At 37.4% G+C, this 24046-nt stretch overlaps 2 protein-coding genes and 1 pseudogene across 5 annotated transcripts in view; 2 read left to right on the plus strand and 1 right to left on the minus strand.

Moving 5' to 3' along the window:
- Positions 1 to 10588, plus strand: part of LOC306879772 (palladin-like) — an 84740-nt pseudogene extending 74152 nt beyond the window's left edge. The window contains exons 14-22 of the transcript XR_013785881.1: positions 47 to 85; positions 1498 to 1716; positions 2798 to 2947; positions 3545 to 3633; positions 3994 to 4126; positions 5805 to 6012; positions 6761 to 6926; positions 7415 to 7548; positions 8751 to 10588. The product of XR_013785881.1 is annotated as a palladin-like (transcript). The remainder of the gene's footprint in view (positions 1 to 46; positions 86 to 1497; positions 1717 to 2797; positions 2948 to 3544; positions 3634 to 3993; positions 4127 to 5804; positions 6013 to 6760; positions 6927 to 7414; positions 7549 to 8750) is intronic.
- Positions 10492 to 14145, minus strand: LOC306879773 (carbonyl reductase family member 4). Of its 2 annotated transcripts, none has more exons than XM_079432957.1 (6): positions 14039 to 14145; positions 13366 to 13517; positions 12917 to 13037; positions 12631 to 12764; positions 11590 to 11724; positions 10492 to 11487 (listed from the first exon to the last, which is right to left on the minus strand). In XM_079432957.1, the coding sequence occupies exons 2-6, from the start codon at positions 13508 to 13510 to the stop codon at positions 11309 to 11311; spliced, it is 714 nt and encodes a 237-aa protein (XP_079289083.1). In that variant the 5' UTR covers positions 13511 to 13517; positions 14039 to 14145; the 3' UTR covers positions 10492 to 11308. The 2 variants fall into 2 exon arrangements, with proteins under 2 accessions (XP_079289083.1, XP_079289084.1); XM_079432958.1 differs by having other exon boundaries at positions 14064 to 14132.
- Positions 14146 to 14778: 633 nt separating this feature from the next.
- Positions 14779 to 24046, plus strand: part of LOC306880131 (serine/threonine-protein kinase Nek1-like) — a 28844-nt gene continuing 19576 nt past the window's right edge. For both annotated transcript variants that reach the window (XM_079433453.1, XM_079433454.1), the window contains exons 1-18: positions 14779 to 14848; positions 15807 to 15946; positions 16081 to 16177; positions 17105 to 17202; positions 17611 to 17694; positions 17805 to 17872; positions 17956 to 18042; positions 19355 to 19409; positions 19843 to 20043; positions 20209 to 20281; positions 20516 to 20670; positions 20870 to 20935; positions 21787 to 21846; positions 22266 to 22313; positions 22636 to 22716; positions 22808 to 23028; positions 23142 to 23267; positions 23381 to 23483. In XM_079433453.1, the coding sequence (XP_079289579.1) occupies positions 15830 to 15946; positions 16081 to 16177; positions 17105 to 17202; positions 17611 to 17694; positions 17805 to 17872; positions 17956 to 18042; positions 19355 to 19409; positions 19843 to 20043; positions 20209 to 20281; positions 20516 to 20670; positions 20870 to 20935; positions 21787 to 21846; positions 22266 to 22313; positions 22636 to 22716; positions 22808 to 23028; positions 23142 to 23267; positions 23381 to 23483 (1740 nt within the window). In that variant the 5' untranslated portion in view covers positions 14779 to 14848; positions 15807 to 15829. The remainder of the gene's footprint in view (positions 14849 to 15806; positions 15947 to 16080; positions 16178 to 17104; positions 17203 to 17610; positions 17695 to 17804; positions 17873 to 17955; positions 18043 to 19354; positions 19410 to 19842; positions 20044 to 20208; positions 20282 to 20515; positions 20671 to 20869; positions 20936 to 21786; positions 21847 to 22265; positions 22314 to 22635; positions 22717 to 22807; positions 23029 to 23141; positions 23268 to 23380; positions 23484 to 24046) is intronic.

Consider the following 24046-nt stretch of genomic DNA (forward strand, 5'->3'; position numbering starts at 1 on the left):
TGACATCATCCTCAACCCCCCTGCCTGTTTTCTGATTTCTCTACAGGAAGGCAGCTCAGCTGACTCAGAGTCTGTCCCTCAAAAGGTTATTCATACTCTTCCCGTCTATTACAAACGTCAAGCAGCGGCCTGTCTGTCCTCCTTATATTTCGCTCTCCTCTCAGTCTGCCTCACTGCTGTATTTCCCTTTGCTTCACCTCATGAGACCACCCCCAGTTGTTTAATTCTCTCACCCCCTCTGTGTGTGGTCACCCTCATGTTTTGGCCAGTCACTACTGTATGTGATTGTGTGTTTACTCTATCCACTGTGTTTTCTTCTGTGTCTCTGTTTATGGAATATTTGCGTTTTGATTAAGTCCTTGACGGCGATATGACAGTGATTTACTATTGTACTCTCTGGGAAAATCATCAAATACAGAGATTTACACTGCAATCTTACTGATCAAATAAGCAGTGTGTTCAGTGTTTGTATTGAACGAAAACTCCTGGTGGGTCCAATATTTGGAGGAAATTACGGTACTGCTTAAAAGTTTGGGCTCAGTAAGATTTTCTTTTTTTGAAAAAGAAATGCTTTAATTTTGGGTGAACATTAAATAAGTGACAGTACTGACTTTTACATTGATATAAAAGATAAATGCTGTTCTTTTGAATTTTCGATTCATCAAAGAACCTTTAAAAAATGTATGTAGAATGTGAGTTGAAATTATTTTATGTAAGAAGAAACAAAATAAAACTATTTCTACATTTCATAAATAATCCAGTAAATTCCCTTGGACAGCAGTCGATTATGCAGTTTAACAATCGTTATACAAAAACATTTAGCCACCAAAATGGCCAAACAACATCATATGAAAATAATAAACTGTGCTGGGTGCCTAACATCATGTGTCTTGTTATTGCTAACTGATCCGAGACCGCATGAGTCTGCTTCACACATTTCCTGCCCTCGAGTGGAGACCCTAAAATGCACATGCTTCTCTTCTTCTGAACTGTGGGAAGTGGATATGCTGTTAATGTTGTGCCGTAAATTTAAAATGTGCTTAGCGCTCCATACACATCCTTGGTCTGTGTGTTTGCATAGGAAATGTACGTGTGTGTGTGTGTTTTTGGGAGGATGTGGCTGGACGTGCAAGAGAACAAGATGGAGAGGTTGCGTTCGTTGTCTACATATGTAGTTATGATGGTGTGTGTGTGTGTGTGTGTGTGTGTGTTTTTCTTGCTGCAGCTGTGTCTTAAACCTGCAATTACTGTTGTGATGTGTCATCAGCACACACTTTTCTCCAGATGTTCCTTCTGCCTGCAGAGTGAAATAAAAAGAAACAGAAGACTAGAAACATACCAGATGAAAGAGCAATAAGAGTTGGATACAGGACTGAATAGATTATAGGACACAGTGATGAGAAGATGTGTGCTTGAATGAATAAAATGAGTGATTGAATGAGTTAGTAAGTTGAGGAGAAGGTCATAAGTTAAAGTCTTTGTTTGTTTGTGTGACAGGAGTATAAAGTGTCCAGTTTTGAGCAGCGGTTGATCAGCGAGATCGAGTTCCGTCTGGAGCGCTCACCTGTGGAGGAATCTGACGATGATGTTCAGCATGATGAAGACGCTCCCGGAGAAGTCGCACCGTTCTTCGATCAGAAGCTCAAGCATTACAAGGTCTTCGAGGGAATGCCTGTGACCTTCAGCTGCAAGGTCATCGGAGACTCAAAGCCAAAGGTGAGAGGTCATCACCCATGCAATTTAGCTCTTATGGCATATTTACGTTCATGTTGCTTGTAATCAGATACTTGTCAGTGACTTCCACGAAAGGGCAAATTTTGTGTTTATGACTGTAATCTTAGCAGGTGGTTAATTATTAAAACAATAGTTTAGAAATGCCCAGAAATGAAAATCTAGTTACCCTCAGGCTATCCAAGATGTAGATCCATTTGTTTCTTCATTAGAGCAGATATGGAGAAATTTACATTTATATTACTTGGTCACTAATGTATCCTCTGAAGTGAATGGGTGCCGTCAGAATTAGAGTCCAAACAGCTGATAAAAACATCACAATACTCCAAGTTATCCACACAACTCTAATCAATCAATTGACGTCTCATGAAGCCAAAAGCTGCGTGTTTGTAATAAATTCAAGTTTTTTTTTAAGTGTAAACCATTGAATCCAGCTTAAACCCAAGTCTTCTATCTATAATATTGCTTTCTCCAATGTAAAAGTTGTCTTTCCTGAATCAGGAGAGAAATATGCACAGATCACACACCATTTACAAGTGAAAACCAAATCCAAAATGGTTCTAATTAAGAATGTTGGTGGATCTGGATGTGAGAGGGCAACAGGGGATGAGCTTTTACTTTTGACTTAACGTGTTTTACTTGTGATGCTTTTATCAGCTGTTGAACACCAGTTACTTATTTTTTATAATATATCATTTTTATTACAGTCTGTAGTTTTATATTGCATATTGTTCTGAGATAAATTAGTGGTTCACAGCATGGAGGTTATTTTGTTGTTCTAAGGGATTGTTAGAGAGGTGACTGGAATGATGGGATTGGTGGTTTATCATCTGTGACCAGGCTGGTTTCATCAGTAGCTCTGTTCTGCTTCCCTTCTAAAATTCCAGCCATATATGGCTGTCTCGCTTTCATTGTGTCTCTCTCTGACTACCATGAGACCACAGTAATGAATGTGTGATGACAGCAGACTTAATAACAGAAGTGATGAAGAAGAGGAAAAAAAAGAAACAACGGTGCAAGCTTTGGAGTGTTGCATAACCATGTATATATCTGTGTGTGTTTGAAGGTGTACTGGTTTAAGGACGGAAAGCAGATCTCAAAGCGTAGTGAACACTACCGTATCAGTCGTGATCCAGACGGCACATGTTCCCTGCACACAGCGGCTGCCTCGCTAGATGATGATGGGAACTACACCATTATGGCAGGCAACCCAGCGGTGAGATGAGATTTTTGCATTTTATTTTATTTTTTTATTTTACTATATAGTTTTATTACAGATGGTAACAATGGATTCAAACTGATTCAATTCTCTGTATTTTTACACATGCAACACAAAATTCCCTTGTAGAACATGCTTGTCTCAAAAAATTGGAGACAGGCCATACACCCAAATTGCAGAAGGCAATAATTTTGCAATAGTTATTTTGTGTTAACATGTTAGTTACGGAAAATATACAATACCTTTTATCGGAGTTTGATCTCATTTGATTGCCCCCCCCCCCCCCCCCCCCCCACATTCACGTACACATACACACACTTTCTTAAGTGGCTTGTCAGCATGTCCAGTGTTTTGGTGGAAACATTGGTAGTCAGGGGGAAGTGACTGAACAGAAGCAAGAAAAAAAATGTACAGCCTTTGGAAGGGTCAGAAGTTCATACACATTCCAGCTTAAATTGACCAAAATCCAGCCCAGACAACTGTATACTTAGTTATGTGTCATGCATGTCACTTTTCTTTCATCTTATTATCCCTAAGAAAAGCATATACTGTCAGTTTCTTTACTCAAATGTTTTTCTCTGTCTTCTGTCTTAGGGGAGAGTGAGCTGCACTGGAAGGATGATGGTCCAGGCTGTGAACCAAAGGGGGAGAAGTCAGCGCTCCACACCTGGACACATCCGCAGGTATATAAGCAGCACTGCGGTTTCTAAACAGTAGGTCCAGGATCAGGTTTGCTCTGTGGGACTAGCACTAATAGAGGGTGTGTTCCTTGAAAAGAACACCTGTATATTTTGGACAATAATGCAAGGACCATGTTAAGATGTCTTTTGTGCAGAATAGAATATGTGAATCTTTTTGAATGGGTGGGGCTTCCTCTGTATTTTATATATATATATCTCTTGCCATTCAGGTCTTTTGAGGTTTTTATATGTTTGATTGACAGTGTCAATAGTCTCTGAAGGCAAAGCTGTGTGCCAATTTACGTTTGATTATTCACAATGAAACCGTGAACAGAACTTACTTTTTTTTGTTGTTTTTTCCAGACCACGCTCAAGGTCCAGAGACAGCGGTGATGAGAATGAGAATATTCAGGAACGTCACTTCCGCCCTCATTTTCTGCAGGCCCCCGGTGACCTTATTGTCCAGGAGGGTAAACTCTGCCGCATGGACTGCAAGGTGACCGTACAAGCACTGCCTTACTTACTTTAACACCATAAATAGGATTTTCAGAGGCTAGAGGAAACATCCTTTGTGTGATATATGGGGAAAGTTTTCTCCCTGTGCTTTGTGAAGAAAAGGGAAAAACAAATCTTAAAGTTTTTCATCACTTCTAAAATGATGAATGGACTTGAGTGAAAAGCTGGAATTATCCTCCGTTTTCTCTCTTTCTCATATTATTGAGTTCTCTTCTTTCTGTCAGATGTGTTTCCATTGGCTTACCACTGTCTCTGAAGACTGTCATCTCTATCCTCTGTTCCTCCCTCTGTCTCTGCTGCTGTTTTGTCTGTCCCATATTTCTTTGTTTCCCTTCATTTGCCGCGTTTCTCATGACACCCACACCACCTTTTCATATTTTTGTTTTAGAACTTTGCTTAAATTTGTCATCGGTCTGTCTATAGAATTAACTATACATATAATATTTAGCAACTCAGTTTGGCAGTCAGCTTTTTCTTAAGGCTTTTTCAGTGATCATTTGTTAAAGGTAAACAAACTTCCATTTTAAATCATTTCAGGCCTTGTTTGTGGAAAATGCCTTTTGGTTTCTCACTTTTCCTGTTACTTTAAAATTATTATTATTAATTTTTTTTACCTCAGTTAAAATGTATTCTACCTGTTCCCTTTTTATCTGTCCTTTTTCTTTCTTTCGCTCTCAGGTTGTTGTCTAACTATAGTTTTACATTCTGGCTCTGTCCCGCTGCCCATGTCTGGCTGTGATCTGTGCATGTCAGAATAAAGGCTTGCTGTGCCAGAGGGATTCACACGCTCTAAAAAGACCCTGATTAGTAATGCACTCATGCACAGCGCCCTTAATGTCAATGGTATTTATAGAACCGATTTATTTCCTCTGGCTTTGAGGCTTTCCAAACTTTCCAGGCCACAAATGTCCCTAGATGCAGTTCAGGAGGTCTAAAATCAAAGTGCCTTTTTTCAGTTTGAGTTCTCTGCTTTTTCACTTAAACAGCCTGTTCTTTCAATTCGAGTCATGAATGCACTCAAGTTGGCTGTATCGAGATGTGTTATGGATGTTGTAAGCATCATGCACAGTAAATTTCCCAGTGTTAAATCAACACTGCTCGGTGTACATATGGGAACCAGTGAAAAGCAGTGTTGATTTAACACCAGGAAATTTACTGTGTGCTGGGAATATGCACACCAAGGGGAATGGCACTTGAGCAGTGTGTTCACAAACGTCATGAATGTTCTCAGGAACATCACAACAAATGCAGATGGATAAACGAGCATCTCAGTCCCTCTCTGCGCAATGCATAAACACACAAACACATGCACACATTCATAAACCCGCATAAACACACAAACACATGCACACATTCATAAACACACAGACACATTGACTGGTGGTCTGTTGCTGACACACCTTGGGGTGGAGCAGGTGTTGTGTTTCTCAGGAATGTGAGAGTTGTTGTAAATAGAGCCCAGGCATAGTGCACAGACTGATTTCCCATGAGAACCGCACGCATACAGCCACCAGATACCTCACACCAGACATAAACACTAATATTAGGGTTGAAAATACTTTAAAAGAGGCAATTGCACCATAATTTACATTTTATAGAACAGTGGGAAAGAATAAATTATGCTGAAAGCAATTGATTGACTTGTCTTTCAAACATAGGTAAGTGGCCTGCCAACTCCTGACCTCATCTGGCAGCTGAATGGCCAGACCATCCGTCCAGACTCCTCCCACAAGATGCTGGTGAGGGAGAACGGTGTTCACTCATTGGTCATCGAGCCTGTCACTAGCAGAGATGCAGGAGTTTACACGTGCATCGCCAGCAACAGAGCTGGACAGAACTCATTCAACCTAGAGCTCATTGTTGCAGGTACACAATCATTATCATCTGTACAACCATAGAGTTCAGCTTGTAATAAAAGACACTGTACTAAGATGTAGTGTAAATAATAAAATGTAAATTAAAATAATGAGAGAGAATGAATAAGATGCATGTCATTCTGAAGAAAAATATAAATGGGCATTAGGGAACAAATGCCCATTTTAAATGGTTGGTAAGCTTTTTTTTTTTTTTTATATATATAAGTCTTTAGTTTACCCAGGCTGCATTTATTTGATCACAATTTAAAATAACTTTTCTATTTAGTTTTTTTAATGTAATTTATTCCTGTGATGGCTAAGCAGATTTTTTCAGCAGCCATTTCTCCAGTCTTCAGTGTCACACGATGCTTCAGAAATCACTCTGATTTGCTGCTCAAAAAACACTTCTTTAATCATCAATGTTGAAAAAGTTTTGCTGCTTTGTATTTATTTATTTAGCAAAAAAAGCATTTATTTGAAAAATAAATCTATTTAAAAAATGTCCTTATTGAATACAAGTATTTATTTCTTTCAAAAAACAAAACAAAACTATAAAATATCTATATAAAATGCAGATAAAAATATATAATTTGTATACTTTTAATATATATAAATATATTTGTATAGGAAATATTTTCAAACTAATATTTTTTTTCACAAGTTAAATTTTAGATATATTTGTCAGCATCAACACGTAGTAGTTTAGATTTTTTTTTGTTTATGTATTCATCTTGTTAATTTTCTTTCTTTTTCTTTAGCCAAAGATATGCACAAAGCACCATGTTTCACTGAGAAACTCCAGAACACAAGTGTCGCTGAGGGTCACCCAGTGCGTCTAGAGTGCCGTGTGTCTGGAGTCCCGTTCCCACAGATCTTCTGGAAGAAAGAGAACGAGTCCTTCACTCATAACACCGACAGGATAAGGTAGTAGACCTTGGGCAAATCAACGCCCTCCTACAGCCTTTCCAAACTACAGTTTAGCTAAATGAATACTATTATGTTATGGTATATTATATTTTATAATGTTAAATACTATTTACCCCATAGATACATTTAAAAACTCACTGTGCACAGCTGTTGGAAGGCTGGTATTTATAGTGCCTACGTGTGTGTGTGTGTGTGTGTGTGTGTGTATACTGATGAAAAGACCCTTGTAAAAGAAACATATATACACACACTGGTAACCTCACCACAGGCGCTACAGTCTACGCCACCTCAGAGAGACGAGAGCAGTTAGTCACAAGCTGTAAAGTCTCCAGTCATTGTTTGTGGACATGGTTTGCTCATAAGGATTCAAATTAAAGTAATATGGCTGTGCAGCCTAAATAAACAATCCTGGCATCTCTTTAAAATCCTTTGTTTCAAGGCAAACAATGTTGCTACTTAGTCTGATGTTCAATTCTATTTCCCAGCATGCACCAGGACAACTTTGGTTACCTCTGTATGATCATCCAGCCGGCTCTGAAGGAAGACGCAGGCTGGTACACGGTTTCAGCTAAGAACGAAGCTGGCATCATCTCCAGTACGGCACGTCTCGACGTACACGGTTAGTCAAACACACAGCGGAAACGGATCTTAAGAATGCATGTAACAATGCTGAGTTATGATTGGTTAAAGACCAAAGTACACTAAATACAGACTAAGCAGTTTAAGTGGTTTATCTGATCAATGTGCTTTCATAAATTGCTTCAGGCTAAGAACAAAACCATACTTAATCTGTCCAATAAAAGCAAACTCCCTTCCTCCGCCCAATGTCGTTCCCATAGCAATCCCATCAGCCAGTGCTGTGTTTGCGCCATCAACAACAGGGTTAACAATACGGATGCATTACCTAAGGTTAAACCAACAATGGACTGGCAGCCTGTGTACTGGAGTCTTATGAAAGTAGTTTTAATCTGTCATAAAATGATTAACTCAACACATACAGTCTGGAATGAAGCAGTTTGCTCAACGCTAACATTTTTGGTTTGGTACAATATCAGCTTTGAAACCCCAATATTGATATTAAATTGATTTACCAATATTAAAACTCTAGCTGATACCAATAAGTCAATGATTAATTAAGAAAAGCTATATATTTTTAAAAGATCCATACTGTTGTCTTAAATTATATTAAAAATAAAGCACTAAAACCTGAAATAAATTTTGTAATTTTGTTTAAATTTAGGCATCATAGTATTATGATGTTTAGTATGAAAAATTCATATTCATTTAGAAATTTGTTAAAGATTACATGTAACAGAGTTATTAAATGAATAGTATTTTAAATGTAAATGAGCTGATGGCTAATAAAGACCCCAAAGGTAAGCTAAATGTAAAAATACAAATATAAGGTTACACTTTATTTTAAGGTGTCCTTGTTGCAATGTAATTTAATTATACATTTAAATACTGAGTATTAATTAACTACATGTACTTACTATGTTTAGGAGTAGGGTTTGGCTTAGGTATAGTACTTGCATGTAATTAGGCATAATTTATTATATTGGAATTATCTGAACTCACCTTTTTTGTCTACCCACCCTTTTATATTTATTTTAATATTAATAATATATTATTATAATATATTTATTTATTTGACTTTTTCTGGTATTGTGTAAACCTAAATGAAACATTCCAAGCTATACAGGAAAGTCTTTTTGTTTTCATAATTGAGGAACTACAGTCATTATCTAGACCTCAATATTACATCCTGTGAATTCTTCAAAGTGAGAAACTGTGTTCATCCTCGCCCTTTCCTTCCTTCAGCCCAGTGGCAGCAGACTCACACCCCAAAGCCCAAGAAGGTGCGTCCATCAGCGAGCCGTTACGCCGCTCTGACAGAACGGGGTCTGGACGTGAAGGCAGCCTTCTTCCCAGACTCCAATCCTCTTCCTCCCGGCACCCTAGTGGAGAGTGACGACCTGTAGAGACTAGCATGGAGGATCTGACCTTCGAACGCCAATCCCTTGATCCAGCATACTCCATAATCCCCACCCATTTCCCAACAAAACCCTCTTGCTGGGGTCGGATGAAAAAGTGATCGATTGACTTTGAATAGCGATGGAGGAAGCTGCTAAGCATTTCCTCAGAGATTTTGATTCTTGGTATTATCACTTCTTCTCCACCTGAGGAGGACCATTTCCTTTACTTTTATTTCAGTTGTTTTCTGAGGGGAAGTGATGTGGGTGCTTAAGTGAGGTCATATCCTGCTTGTAAACAGACTTGATGGTTCGCTGGCACACTTAACATACACACACACACACACACACACACACACACACCAGCACATGCTTTGAGGAAGGAGGTAGTATACCGATGATCACCTTGTTTTTCATCTCTAGATTTCACAAGTGCCTAAGAAATATTTAATTTTAAAATACAAATAATAAAAAAATCTATTCAGATAACTAGCATCTAGCTGCGCATGTTACTACGGTGCCAACATGTAACACTTTTTATGTATTTAGTTATAATGCCTTAGATTAGATATATTTATGAAACGCTGGAGGATAGTCTTCCTCTCCAGCACAGGAAATAGGACTTTTTTGGGTGGTTTGGGGGGCTGGTTCTCTGGATGTAGGGAACAGGGCTGTGGAAAGATGGACACCCCTAAAACTTCATGGACCTTATTGTCCCTGGAGCTTCAGGGTCCTTGAGATCCAGCATATTGATCAGACGCACACTGCCGTAGATAGACGCCGCGTCTGGATCTCGGCTCCAGTCCAGAAATGTCGCACAAGGCCGGGCCTTAATGATCTTTTCCCACCCTGTCTTTTTTTTTTAGGAGAGATTAAAAGCAGAGACTGATGTCATTAACATGAGTGATGAGATTTTTGTAAGTTTTGGCTGACTGACAGGTTTGGACAGTTTGTTGTGTTTCCATGGAAGTGAGAGTAATGAGGAATGCCTATGATGGAAGTACAGGAAACAGAATTGATGCATGTTTGTGGAGGATGGGCTGATTGTGGAAGAAGGCAATGTTTATACGAGTATTATTAATTTGAATGATGATGGTGCATGAAATGACGAGATGGCAATGCTTTGACAGGTAGGCTTCAGTTTTCAGGTTTGGAATTACAGAAACATGCAAAAATGTAATACTGTTTTTATAAATTCTATTTCATTGGCTTTTTCAGCAACTCAAATATATTCCTTCGTAACGCATTCGTAATGATATTAGCTTCGATCAGTCGAGTATCAAATACTCAGTTCAAATAGTTTAGCCATCATCTTGCACACATTTGCAACGTATATACAAAACAATATAGCATAATATACACCTATAAGCCTGTGATCTGCATATGTTTTTTTTTTTTTTGTCTTGCACAGCTGTTTATCCTACAAATAGACTGATTTTAGGAGGTTCTTTGCAATATTTTCTGTTTTCCAAGCCAACCTGTGCCTGTATACGGACTGTTCTCCTTATTCTCTTTTGGTTTATGAATAGTACAATAAATAAACGTCTCTGAAATTGAGTCTGGGTTGAGTCCAGTTGCTCTTGGCAAAAACATGCCTTGGTTTTCTTTAGTAATCTGTATTTTTATGATGGTGAAAAGGCCAGGATTTAATACATTTTAATTTTAATAAATGTGACTCTGGACCACAAAACCAATCTTAAGTGTCAATTTTTCAAAATTGAGATTTATCCATCATCTCAAAGCTGAATAAATAAGTTCAAATAAATTCAAATAGTTGTATCTTGGCCAAGATACAACTATTTGAAAATCTGGAATCTGAGGGTGCAAAAAAAATCTAAATACTGAGAAAATCGCCTTTAAAGTTGTCCAAATGAAGTTTTTAGCAATGCATATTACTAATCAAAAATTAAGTTTTTATATATTTACAGTAGGAAACTTACAAAATATCTTCATGGGACATGATCTTTATTAATGTCCTAATGATTTTTGGCTTAAAAGAAAAATCTATAATTTTGGCCCATACAATGTATTTTGGGCTATTGCTACAAATATACCCCAACGACTTGAGACTTATTTTATATGAGTTAGGGGTTCTGTAAGTGTAATGTTGCACAGCCTATTTAAATGTTGAAATGACATCACAAAGCGAGTCATATCCTCCAGATGTTGACCTGTGACCTCTGTCATCCCAAGTATGGAACATGAGCAATAACCCAAAAACTCCAGTGAACTAAAAATAACCTTAATCCAATCCAGCTCTTACACAATAATATGTGTGGCTCCGATGACACCGAGTGATGAGGGGGTATTAATATCAAGATTTGACGCAGTCTGTAAACTGTTATTGTACATTATCAGCACAACAAAAATATGCAATTGGCTCGTATGCTTTGCTGGCAGAAATCATCACAATGCCAGCTGTAGTCCTCCATCCACGAGCAGAAGCTGTCCTGTGATATAAGGAGACTCCAGGAAGAAAAGGACAGCGTGGGCCACCTCTGCGGGTTCCCCAAAACGGCCCAGTGGAATTCTTCTCACCACATCTTCCTTCTCCAGCCCTGCCGTCATGTCCGTCTGAATGAATCCTAAGAGGGGAGAGTGAAAGGAATTTTCAGTGTTACTCCGATGACTACTAATATGCAGATTAGTAGGCAAAGTAGTAATAGAAGAAAAAGAGAGGACAAAACCTGGAGCCACCAAGTTCACTCGTACATTCCGGGTAGCAACTTCCTTTGCCAGTGAGCGTGTGAAACCTTCCAGTCCGGCTTTACTGGCACTGTACACACACTGACCAGAGTTACCCTTCACACCCACCACAGAGCCTGAGGAAACACGTGATTAAACCTACAGTATAAGTCCTACTGTATCATATTTGATCCGCAAATTTATAAGGCCTCTAAATTAAAACATCAAAACTTTGATGGAAAACCTGTTGTACACAATCTACTTCAATCCATCTGCCGTCTGATTGATAGGTGATACTTTTTTAGAAAATAAAATCCCTTTTATTGTAATTCTAAAAATGTCTCTCTTCAGCATCTCATTGAAATCTTAAATGATTTTTATGAAGTAACCGTAAGAATAAATAGTTTTATTGTTATACTATATTGTTAGAAATATTTCAAAATAAACACATATTAGACTGAAGAAATTTAGATTATCCATACTTTATTAAAAAAAATAAAAAATGTAATTCATGTTAAAATGTATCAAATATACATACAGTACATCAGGCTTTTGAGGAATGTTTATTTGTCCATCTCTCAGTCATCAACTGTATTACATTATATGTTTTAACATTATATGTTGTATATTTACATTCTAAGCTATCAGAATTATATCTTATTTTTGCCATATACAGTAATTGCCAGCAAGTGCTCCAAATGGCATTTTGCTCAGTCTAGTGTGTTTTCCCTCCTCAAGCACATCCAGTATTATATACATATCATAATATAATCAATAAGCCTGACATATCAAATTTGTCAAACTCAACAACACGCATGCAAACCTTTTTAATTTTACAAGTGTAAGAAGTACATAATGAAACAAAGACATTGAAACGATTTAAAATCTAAAGCTTCTGCGCCATCTAGTGGTGATTAAATGAACCCAAACTGCCCAGCCACTGATGCAAGGAGACTTTTCTCCAGCTTGAACTTAGTGACACTGAATTGAAATAATATACAAGAAGATCATAAGGTTGTGGGACATACAGAAATAAGACTCACCTATGTTGACAATAGCTCCTCCGTGACTGAGCATGCTCCGTAGGGCGCCTCTGCAGGTCAACATTGAGCCCAACAGGTTGGTGTGAAGAACAGACAGCATGTCTTCAGATTTACTCCTCAATAACAATGCATCTCTTTAAGATAAACACACATTCAATATATATTAGAATGCAGTAGGTTTTCTTTTTCTTTTCATAATATCAAAATCTGCTGTTTTTATTATAATAATTTTTTGGCCATATCATCTGTCTGATATATTCATTCATTTTCTGCATCGCTGCCTGACCTGTTGATGCCAGCTGCGTTGACCAGGTATCCCACAGTGCCACAGGTCTTACTGATGGTCTCAAATGCTTTCTGAACATCTTCTTCTTTAGAGACATCACAGCTTAGACCCAAATGTTTTTCTGAAATGAAATGTATACTCCAGAATTATAACATCTATTTTAACATGATTTAAGATTATGAATTTTTAATTGCATTCATTACCCAACCTGGTGACCAAATGCTTTTCTTTGTGCTGTTCGATAAATAAATACTACAATAAATCTATATCTGTACAATATATCTATTTATCTATATGTATATCTATACAATATATACAAAACTCCAATTTAGGTAAAAAATAAAGGCCTGAAGTGTATGATGTCTTCCTTGTCAAATCAAAGTGTTAGACTTTTCATCAGCAAACCAATGCAAAGTAATTTCATGATTCATGGTGATTCACAGATTCACCTCCAGGGAGAGATTCAGCTGTAACCTGTGCAGCCTCCTTATTCCTAGACAACACCACAATCCTATGACCCCTTTGTGCTAACAGCTGAGAAACTGCTCGCCCAATGCCACGCGAACCCCCGAACACTACAGCCAGCCTGGACATCACGACCCTAAAAGAGAAAAAACAGCACAGAATGAGCACTGCTGGCCAGCAATCAGATATTGAATGACTAAAGGTGAAAGTACAACTGAAAATAGTAGTGCTTATAAAGAAACTAAGCATTTTTTATTTGCATAAATTTGATTATTGCTGTGCCAAGAAATGTTATAATGTATAGTACCTTGTAGTGCCATGCAAATATGTATATTAATACGAAAACCATTGTGCACTATCATTATTATCTAGAACTATCAAAATCACTTATAAAAGGTCATAATGTAATAGTATTTTGCACATGTAGTCTGTAACTACCGAGGTACTCTGAAAGGTCATTCTTAGATGTGCCACATTACTGTTGGTAATATCTGTCATTAAAGTTATTAATACAGCAAACTGTAGAGCAGAAATTATTTAATGTTCACTCAAAAGTTACAATTGCCACTGACAATTAGCAACATCCCTTTAGAGATCCCTTTAGTTGGTCTAACAGCACCGGATCTAGGTTTTTAGACGACAAGATATCGAACTCACGGTAAATATCGGAAATATCATCTACCGTTCGTTGTTGTCGCTAAATGTGAACTTGTGGTTTAGATGGAACGGGTGCCGCCATGTTGAGTGAACTGCGCGTGGTGCCCGATAGGTGGAGCCAAACGCGTCGGTAAATTAATATGAACTCAAAGAGAGAACTAACGCATTTTAATGTATTTATTAGCCCGACTCTAACAGCTAACAGCTGCAATGATAAAATAGTAAGTTTACAGAATCTCAAAACATTGACAAATAAGACAAATTAGTAAAATATTAAAATAATTTTAAAAAATCATTAGAAAATATATGGAATAAGTATCTATAATATAAAATAATGTAAATAATATATATATATATATATATATATATAAACATTAAAAACTATATATCAGTAATAAAAAAAAAAAATACAACATGCTTTGTACTTCACAAATGCAGTGCCAGAATCCGTTAATCTTTTCGTCTTTTCATTTTCAAACGTTTTATGGCCTTTTCTCTTCAGTTTAAGGCCATAAAAGCGGATACTGGCCAAAGACCCTCTGTAGTGGCTCCATGACCGTGTACCAACCGGTGACGGTTGCTAGGGGGGAATTTTGCACCAAACATTGACAGACAAACCTAACGGCTATGGGTTTTGACTGACATGATTTTCACCCTATCACCTAAGACTCGACATGACCGCGGACCAATCAAATCGCTCCTCTCAGTCAGCGTGTGTAGTCTTCCCACATGAGACCGCCCACATCAGAAAATCTTCATGTGAGCTTGCCTGATGCTGCCAACGTGAGCTGATTATTCTGAATATAGAAGGTAGGAACTGATTTTATTTGCAAAATGATGCAATATGTCGCAGAACTCTGCTTTAGAGAGCATGTCAGTGTCATTTCGCGGGATGCCAATAAGACTGGTCATTTTTTTTCGCGGTTTTCATTTAGTAGCGTATTATCATTAGTTTGGGCAGACCCGCGTTCAAGGCCCCTCTAAATTAGACATCAGCTGATGCTTTTCAAACTTTGCAACGCAATGTTCATGTGATGATGCTTTTATCCGTATAACATAAAGCAGCATAACAAATCTTGTTTGTAAAGAACTAACGTTGTAGATATTAGACCTATGTAAGTCAATCCATGGTCTGTTATTAAAATGTAGATCTTGTAAGTTTCTATGTAACGTTATTGTCAGCTTTGTGATTCAATATTGTTGGACAACAGAGCTTTCAGTAGATTGTTTGTCTGGTCTGATTTATTGCTGTTTTAAGGTCCCTCTCTCCATCTCTGATTCTTTTTTAACCTCTCTCCTTTTGTACCCCTCTTACCTCTTTTAAAGAGTGGTGGGTAATTCCTCCTGGCATGTCATATTTAATTCATAAACTCTTGTACACTGTCTGGCTTTTGCTTTTAGTTTGGCTCAGTTTTTGCATTCGTCGAAGGCTCAGTTGCTTTTAGGCTTTATTTGTTTTTATTTTAGTGTCCTACTAGTTTGTCTAAAAAAATACATCTGGCATTGTGAATAGATCACAGCTGAATGTGGTTTTTAAAATGCCACACCTATAAAGGAGTATGCCATCTGGTTGCTCCAGTGCCATCAGACAATATATTTGGTTGACTTAAAAAAATGTATGTCTATTTTAGTATCTATGTACCTATATCTAGGCTACATATCTAGAAAGAGAGAGAGAGAATATTATTTTATGCTATAACTTTACAAAAATCCTAGTATTGTTTTACTGGTGATTCTAATTTTATGTATTTTGTTCCCTTTGCCTCAGCATGAGAAGTCATTTGCACAGACATGGATAAATATGAGAGATTGAAGAAAATTGGGGAGGGATCCTTTGGGAAAGCCATCCTGGTCAAGTCAAGGACAGACGGCCGACAATATGTTATCAAGGAGATTGGCATCTCCAGGGTGAGTTCATTTCTTTTTGTTAGACATTTTTTGATGAATTTAATAAGTATTTCAGTTATTAAAAACCTAATTATTTTAATAAGATGATCTGTATCTGCCTTCATATACACATGCAGTATTCTTTATCTCATCAGATGTCGAACAAAGAAAGGCAAGAATCGCGTAAAGAGGTGGCAGTTCTGGCTAACATGAGCCATCCAAACATCGTCCAGTACAAGGAATCCTTTGAAGGTAAAGCCCACTCATACGTTAAGACATCCATATTCTGAAATGTGTATTAAGTGATATTGGAATATGATGACTCATTGCCCAGCTCTGCCATTATGTCGACAGGCATGACAAACAAGTGTCTACGAGGTCTTTGGTCTTTAGTTAACCGATCTTGATTAATCTGAGAACATTAGTTCCGGCACAGACCAGACCCACTGCATTTCTATTCTAAAGGCTTGTGTCTGGTTGATAGATCGGGCAGTCTGCATGATCTGGAGGAGCTCCAAGCTCTTGAATTAAATTATAGAGAGGATGTCGTTGAGCTAATGATAGTTTCTCTACATGAAGTCATGCAGGAACAGTGTCTCTGACATCCGGATGGCAGGCTAATTAATGACATGAAACTGGGGTGGTATATGAATGTTAATGATATTAGCAATGGAGGGGATTATGTCGGCTTAATTACATTTTAAATATACAGTGAAACCTAAGAGTTTAAATCTGATTATATCACATGTATCAGATACACAAATATCCAATAGTTTGTAACTTTAATGTGTTTGAAAGAAATCTCTTATGCTCTACATTTATTTCATCAAAGCATTGTAAAAACAGTAATATTGTAAAATACTATTATAAGTATAAATAAATGATTTTTGTTTTAATATATCGTACATTTTTAAATTAATTTTAATATATTTTAAAAGTCATTACTCCAGTTTATGAAATCATTCTAATATGATCATTTATTGTAAAAAAAAAAAAGAATTGTCAAAAGTCTCCTATATCTCCTCTAACATTATAAATGTGTTTGATGTCACTTTTGATCAATTAAATGTTATTTTTTATGATTTAAAATAAATCTCAAGAAGCCACCCAGGCTGTGATCTGAAAAATTGCTGTTACTTTGTGATTGAAGTACAATAATTGTTCTCTCTTTTTCTTCAGAGAGTGGTTGTTTGTACATAGTAATGGACTACTGTGAGGGAGGAGACCTGTTTAAGAAGATCAATAATCAGAGAGGGACTGTATTCCCTGAGGAACAGGTTAGAGGAACAATACAAAGTCAGTTAAGCTCTGCACCTAACAACAGGCTGCAAATTATCAAAGCTTTAAAGTTTTTTTTTCTCATTCCTACAAAAGTAAATAGTATGTATTTAAAGTCATATGCACTCATATGGAATGAAGAACAGTCACATCAGCTGCTAATAGTATTTTATTCTACTGTATATAGAGGGGGTCGCCCCACAGGGGTGGCATTGTTGGACCAGTCAAATGTTACTTAGATATACCATTAAATAAAAAAAAAATGGTTAACTTTGAATTTCTTTTATCATAACAAAATAAAATATTCGTAGTTGTTGAATGTTAGCAAAATACCAATTTTTTTTGCAAAAATAGTCTTGCAATGTTATTGTCTTAAATACTGAACACTGTCTGTTGTTTTCTGGAAGATTCTTGACTGGTTTGTGCAGATCTGCCTGGCTCTGAAACACGTACATGACCGCAAAATCCTACACAGGGACATCAAATCACAGGTACGCCTGTCTCTCTTTCACACTACAGCATAATGTACAATATACTACGATTTGGTTTACATATGTCTTATGATTTCTGCTTTTGTTTGTTTTTGTTTTTTGTTATCAAGAATATTTTTCTGACCAAAGATGGTACCATTCAGCTGGGTGACTTTGGAATCGCTAGAGTTTTGAACAGGCAAGTAATTTCAATTTGATTTCAAAACAGCATGAGGAATGTGGTGAGAATGACCTTCATAGGTAATGTGGTTGTGTGTGCAGCACCGTGGAGTTGGCGAGGACATGTATTGGCACACCTTACTACCTGTCACCAGAGATATGTGAAAATAAACCATACAACAACAAGAGGTAAAGTACTTCCTTTTCTGAGCCAGAGGGGCAGATAAGAGCAGTACACTAGCTACAGAGCACTCAGTGACTCTGGTACAGTTTGCTCAATCATTAGTGGTGATGTAAGTTTATATGAGTTTATCTGATCCCAGCAGCTACATATTGATTCCAAGTCATTTGTTCCTGGACGGTTTGTAACTTCATCAGTCTGAATATTTTTAGCCATTATTGATGAACACCAGCTGTATTACATTACTGTTTAAAGGGTTAGGGCCTGTAAGATTTTTTTTTTAATTTTTGTATGTGTGTATATATATATATATATATATATATATATATATATATATATATATATATATATATATATTTATATTTATATTTATATATTTATAATTCCTTTAAGATCACCAAATCTGCATTTATCTGATCAAAAATATAGTAAAAATGAAAATATTGTGAAATATTTATTACAAGTTAAAAACCGCTTTCTATTTGTACATATTTTAAAATGTAATTTATTCCTGTGTTGGCAAAGCTACATTTTTATACGCCATTACTCCAGTCTTCAGTGTCCCATGATCCTCAAGAAATCATTCTGATTTTGTGCTTAAGAAACATCAGCATTGAAAACAGTTATGCTGCTTAATATTTTTTGTAAAAACCATGTTTATTTTTGTTCCCAGAAATCTTTCGACAAATATAAAGTTAAAAAATAATGAATAATGGAACTTTCTTTGTAATATTATACATGTATTTATTGTAAGTTTTGATCAATTTCATGCGTCCTTACTGAATATAAGTATTAATTTCTTGAAAAAATAAAATCTTACTGATCCAAATGTTTGATTGTTGGTAGAGTATGAATTTTAAAATTTCTTAGTATCAGAGTGCGTTTTGTTCACCATGGCTTTGTTCACCATGCACTGTACATAAATCTTATTTGGTTTTCAATCCTGATCTTTTCAATTCCATCACATCCTGAATGATGAAATATAATATGATCATTCAGACAGTGATGCATTAATTGGATTTTAAGCCACATATCGATGTGCATTGGTTTGGATTGTAAACATTAGATTTCGTGTAGTCCTTTTGCAAAAGAAAAAAGAAAATTCAGATATTGTGCAAAGCCATGTTGTTTGATATTCAAATGACTTTAGATTTTATATGCTGTTTGTTTGCGTGTATATGTTTGCATGTGCACATGTGTGAGTAATCCACATGTGCCACCCCAAAATTTACCCATTTGTCCCACTTTCTCCTTGTCTGTCTGCTTTGTTTTTTGTCTTCTCTCTTTCTTTCTGCGTTGTTCTGTCGGGTCTGACACTAGTGATATCTGGGCCCTGGGATGTGTCCTGTATGAAATGTGCACGCTTAAGCATGCAGTAAGTACCTCATGTTCTCAATAGTAGCTTTTGCGTGCAACAGAATTTTTGTGCTTACCTTCTGATGTGAACGATAAAACAGAACTATCTTTCATATCTTTTTAATCTGTCTCTGTATGTAGGTCTCATTTTCTCTCCCTCTTCCTCTCTCACTTCCCTTCTTTCATTATTTACACCATGAATGTTCTGAGGAGACTAATATTTTATAGTGGAGAGGCAAGTGAAACTGCAGCAGCTTTAAAAATTGAGATGATTAGCTGTGTGGAGAGACGCTTTCCTGCTGAAGAGAAAATTCACTGTTGATTCTTTTATATAATAGTCTTTTTTTCTGTATTCTTTATTATTGCAGGTTTACGTGATTTATGACTTGAGTGAAGGTGGTATTATAATTTTAGTTTCAAGTAGAACCAAATATATGATGTCTTTCTCTCAGTTTGAGGCCGGAAACATGAAGAACCTGGTGTTAAAAATCATCCGTGGTTCATACCCGCCTGTTTCCGTGCATTACTCCCAAGACTTGCGCTCTCTCCTGGCCCAGCTGTTCAAGCGCAACCCACGGGAGAGACCCTCCGTCTCAGCCATTTTGGACAAACCATTTCTTACTCGCAGGATTCACAAGTTTCTCAGCCCTCAGGTGACACATGCAAACAGACATTTATGGCAGTTTGATAATGAATCAGTCTGCGTTGTGACTCAGATATAACTCCGATGTTATATAATGCTCAGGTCTAATTCCAGACCCAATCCCGCATGTGTTAGAGAATTTTTTTTGTTTAGTATGCTTACTTGTATGTTGCAGATTATTGCTCAGGAATTCAGCCACTCACTTCACCTTAATCAGTCTAAAATGAGTGTGGCCCAGGGAGCACCAGGTAAACACATTCATTAATAACTAATACATTTGCTACCCTCTGTTGATGTTGTTGTATATCTGGATTATTCTATTATCCGAAATTTATGGGGGAAAAATGACTTACGAATCATGGTATCCACTGACAGATGAGCAGTAGTCACTTATTGAGATGTGCCTGGAGTATATTGTTAAATTATTCTCTTGATCTCCACATACCAGAAATCCAGTTGTTCTGTTCCTCTTCACTCCCCAGCCAAACGCCCTGCCCCAGGTCCCATCCCCATCTCCCCAGCTCAGAAAATCACAAAGCCAGCAGCCAAATATGGAGTGCCTTTAACAGTCCGAAGACCATCTGACGCCATCAGAAAGGTCCCGGATGCAGCAAAGAAACCATTCAAACTCAAGCAGGTGAGAACCATGGGAAATAAAGACCCCATGTATGTCATTGGCTAATCCACTCCTAAGTTTTGCCCATACATTATCACTCAGTATGTTAGGAGGGGCACTTGTGTAACATTCAGACATTTGTTGATGTTGTCCCGCTGTGTGCTGTAAATGAGAGCGAGAGACCTCTGATCCTCGCCTCTCGGTGTCATGTGTTGTCCAGGCTCCCCCTCCTGCAGCAACTCGGAGGAGAGTGAGTCGAGTGGAGGAGGAGAGGAGGAAGCATGAGGTACATAAGAGATTGCCCACTATCTACAGACCCTTCTACTAACACCCAACCCTGATCCTCCTAATCCACTTACCCCTGTGCAAATACAGTCTGTCCTCCACCAAAATCTTTTGCCCTGTAAGCCTAAAGTAGGTTTATATCACTAATGTGTCCCATTTATTGGTCTGCTCTAGTGGTTAAAGATCTGAGCTGCTATCAGAAATATTGTAATCTTTTTGCAAAGAATGATAAGTCAATTATCTGTATTGTGCCTTTGAGCAGGACACTTATCCACAGGTTGGTCCAGCAGCACTATCACTGTGATAGCTGTACTTATAGTTACCCTGGATAAAATTGTAAGCAAAGTGACTGTTTCTAATTATTTAAATAAAATGATAAAGATTAGATTTAGGTTAAGTTATCACCTGTAGTATCACAATGTAATATTCTAAACACGCACATCTGTTTTCTTTTTATTTTCTTCAGTGAAACTTTTTTCTTTCCCCTCTTTTTTTGTTTTTTTGTTGGTCTCCTTCTGCTTCTCTCCAACTGCTGTCATTCATATGGTGGGCATCTACATTTTTGTTTCCTTTTCCACCCCTTTCTTTATTAACCCTTTCACCGGTCCAATGTTCATTCTATAAATGTGTCTAGACCTACTGTACTGAGCCTCAAGATGCTAAACTGTTATTGTTCAATGACTGATCCATTTTGGTAACAACTATTCTTTCAAGGTTATATATGGACGTTTGACTGCTCTTGCCTCACTTTGCCACATTGTACAAACAATTTTTTTTGTGTTATCACTATTGCAAACAAGTAATGAGAAATACTGTTTGCATCATGTCTAAAAGCACCATGTTCTGTTTCAGGAAGGAGTGAGGAAGAAACGGATGGAGATGATGGAGAGGGAAAGGAAGCAAAGAGAGCAGGTGAGCTATTGAGGACATGGTGAAGAAATTCTGTTTTTTTTAACTACAGATTACTATTTCAAATCTTTATTCTTTTGTACTTTCTATTCATTAAAGAATCCTGAGAAAATGCTGCACAACTGTTTTTAATATTAATAATAGTAAGAAATATTTCTTGAGCAACATCAGCATGTTAAAATAGCATAAGAAACTTCTATTAGAATATATATACTTGCATGCATACTAAATTGTAAGTTATGTCAGTTTATTTTGTTTTGTGTGGTGATTGAATGAGTTCACGTCAAGTTCAGCAGATGTTGGCTGTTCTAGTTTCATTAGATGGATGGATGCTATTTGTAATGTGTCTCTTGGGTAGAAAGACATTTAAAAGCCTCTTGATTGAGTTAGTGACCCCTTAGTAATTGTGTTTCTCTCTGTAGATGTTGTTACTGAAGGCTGCTCAGATGAAGAGATTTGAGAGGGAAAAGGTGAACTGATCAGTGCCCTTCTGCAAATGGTTATTTACAATAAAATGATGTTGGTTTCAGTTGTTTATATTAAAGCTTTGGTAGCACTTTATTTTACAGTCCTGGTCCCCATGTACATACTATGTACTTATTGAAGTAATTACAATAACTGGGTAATATCTAGGTACTAACCCTGAACCTACCCCTAAACCTAACCCAACCCCATGTAGTTACCTTATATTACCAGTACTTTCTTAGGTATGTACACTTTAAGTGCACTGTAAGTACACGTACTGTAAAATAAAGTGCAACCAAAACTTTAACTTGAACCTTTTTATTTTAGCTGAATCGGATAAACCGGGCTCGGGAGCAGGGCTGGAGATATGTGCTCAGTTCCAGTGGAGGCAGCAGTCCTGAGCGAAAGGTACAATCGTCTTCGTTGTCTGCTGCAGATTAGTCAATAAAGGCTGCTAATATTGTTAAGGTTTCTCATTCAGTGCATTATTTTTGCATAGTTTTATGGAGGTGGTGGTGGCGGCGGCATTGGTGCACCACATTCCCCTGGAATAAGCCCATCCCCTGTGCCTGGCCCCACCCCTACTCCTACTCCTGTTCCTGCTTTAGCTCCAAGCAGAGTTCCATTTGACCATGTCCACACAGCAGCTGAAAAACCATCCAAACCTACACCTAAAGATGGTGCTGGGGAAGGAGCCATGTCTTCAGGAGACAATGGCAGGTGAATGAGATGAATGAGAAAGAAACTGTTATTCAAGACTAGTTCACAAGTGTTTTTGTATTCTTTTTTTTAATAATTTTTGATTTAATGTGCATATGTTATTATCATTAAAGAACTGCTGCAGACTCAGGGTCGCTGAATGGTCATGCCTGCATCCCTATTAAGGATGTTGTCAGGAAAGAACCACGTAAAGGAAGTCTCCAAAACGAGCAGATTTCAAAGAACAACTATGCCAATAGGTCAGGTGGCAATGTGTTTTCGTCAGTAATGTTTGTCAGATATTCAGTCTGTCTTCAGTCTGCCGGTCTGTCAAACAGAGCTAAGATCACCTCTTTAATCTCTCTGTCTCTAGATTTCGAGGTCAGCTGGTGGCAGAGAGGGCTAAGCAGGTGGAAGAGTTTCTACAGCGGAAAAGAGAAGCCATGCTGAATAAAGTCCGTGCGGAAGGACAGCTGGTACAAGTTTTTTACCTTGGCCTCTTCTGGTTAAATGAATGTTCTGGTTTCAGTACACTCTTTATCTACAATGTTTCTGGCATAAAGTAAATTTCCACAGAAAATTATTTTCACTATAGGTTTTAAGGTCAACGTGATATGAAAAAAAACACAATCTATTTTGTACATTCATCTTACTGATCTTATTGTGAACTATTAAGCCATGCAAATGTTAATTAATATGTCATAACTCGATTTTTTGGTCAAATGATAGATTTCTCTCTGGTGATACATGCTGGACATCTCCAATTATTTACTCCACTTAAACCCTGCCCCTTTCTTACAATCAACCACAAGCTCACATTCAGATCTGTCTTCATTCAGTTAACAACTGATGTATAGAAATAAGGTGTTGAAGTCAGTGATGGAATTGATAATACATTTAATTATGTGGCTTTTGTAATATCGGATTAACCAATGGGTGAATAGGGGGCCCGCCAAAACCTGGCCGTCATCTTTGCAAGCTGGACAAACTCCTCCCGATGCAGGAGTCCCCAAGTCAACAAAGAGGAGGAGGTAGGGGT

The sequence above is a fragment of the Barbus barbus genome (genome assembly GCF_936440315.1).
Source record: "Barbus barbus genome assembly, chromosome: 14".
Taxonomy (NCBI): Eukaryota; Metazoa; Chordata; class Actinopteri; order Cypriniformes; family Cyprinidae; genus Barbus; species Barbus barbus.

Bases quoted from the DNA above. Each gene is read 5' to 3' on its own strand.
- LOC306879773 (XM_079432957.1), bottom strand. From the start codon at position 13,510: ATGTCCAGGCTGGCTGTAGTGTTCGGGGGTTCGCGTGGCATTGGGCGA. The intron at 13,038-13,365 runs GTGAATCTGTGA...ATTTCATTTCAG, and splicing joins AGCTGAATCTCTCCCTGGAG to AAAAACATTTGGGTCTAAGC. The intron at 11,725-12,630 runs GTGAGTCTTATT...GTGTTTCCTCAG, and splicing joins AGGAGCTATTGTCAACATAG to GCTCTGTGGTGGGTGTGAAG.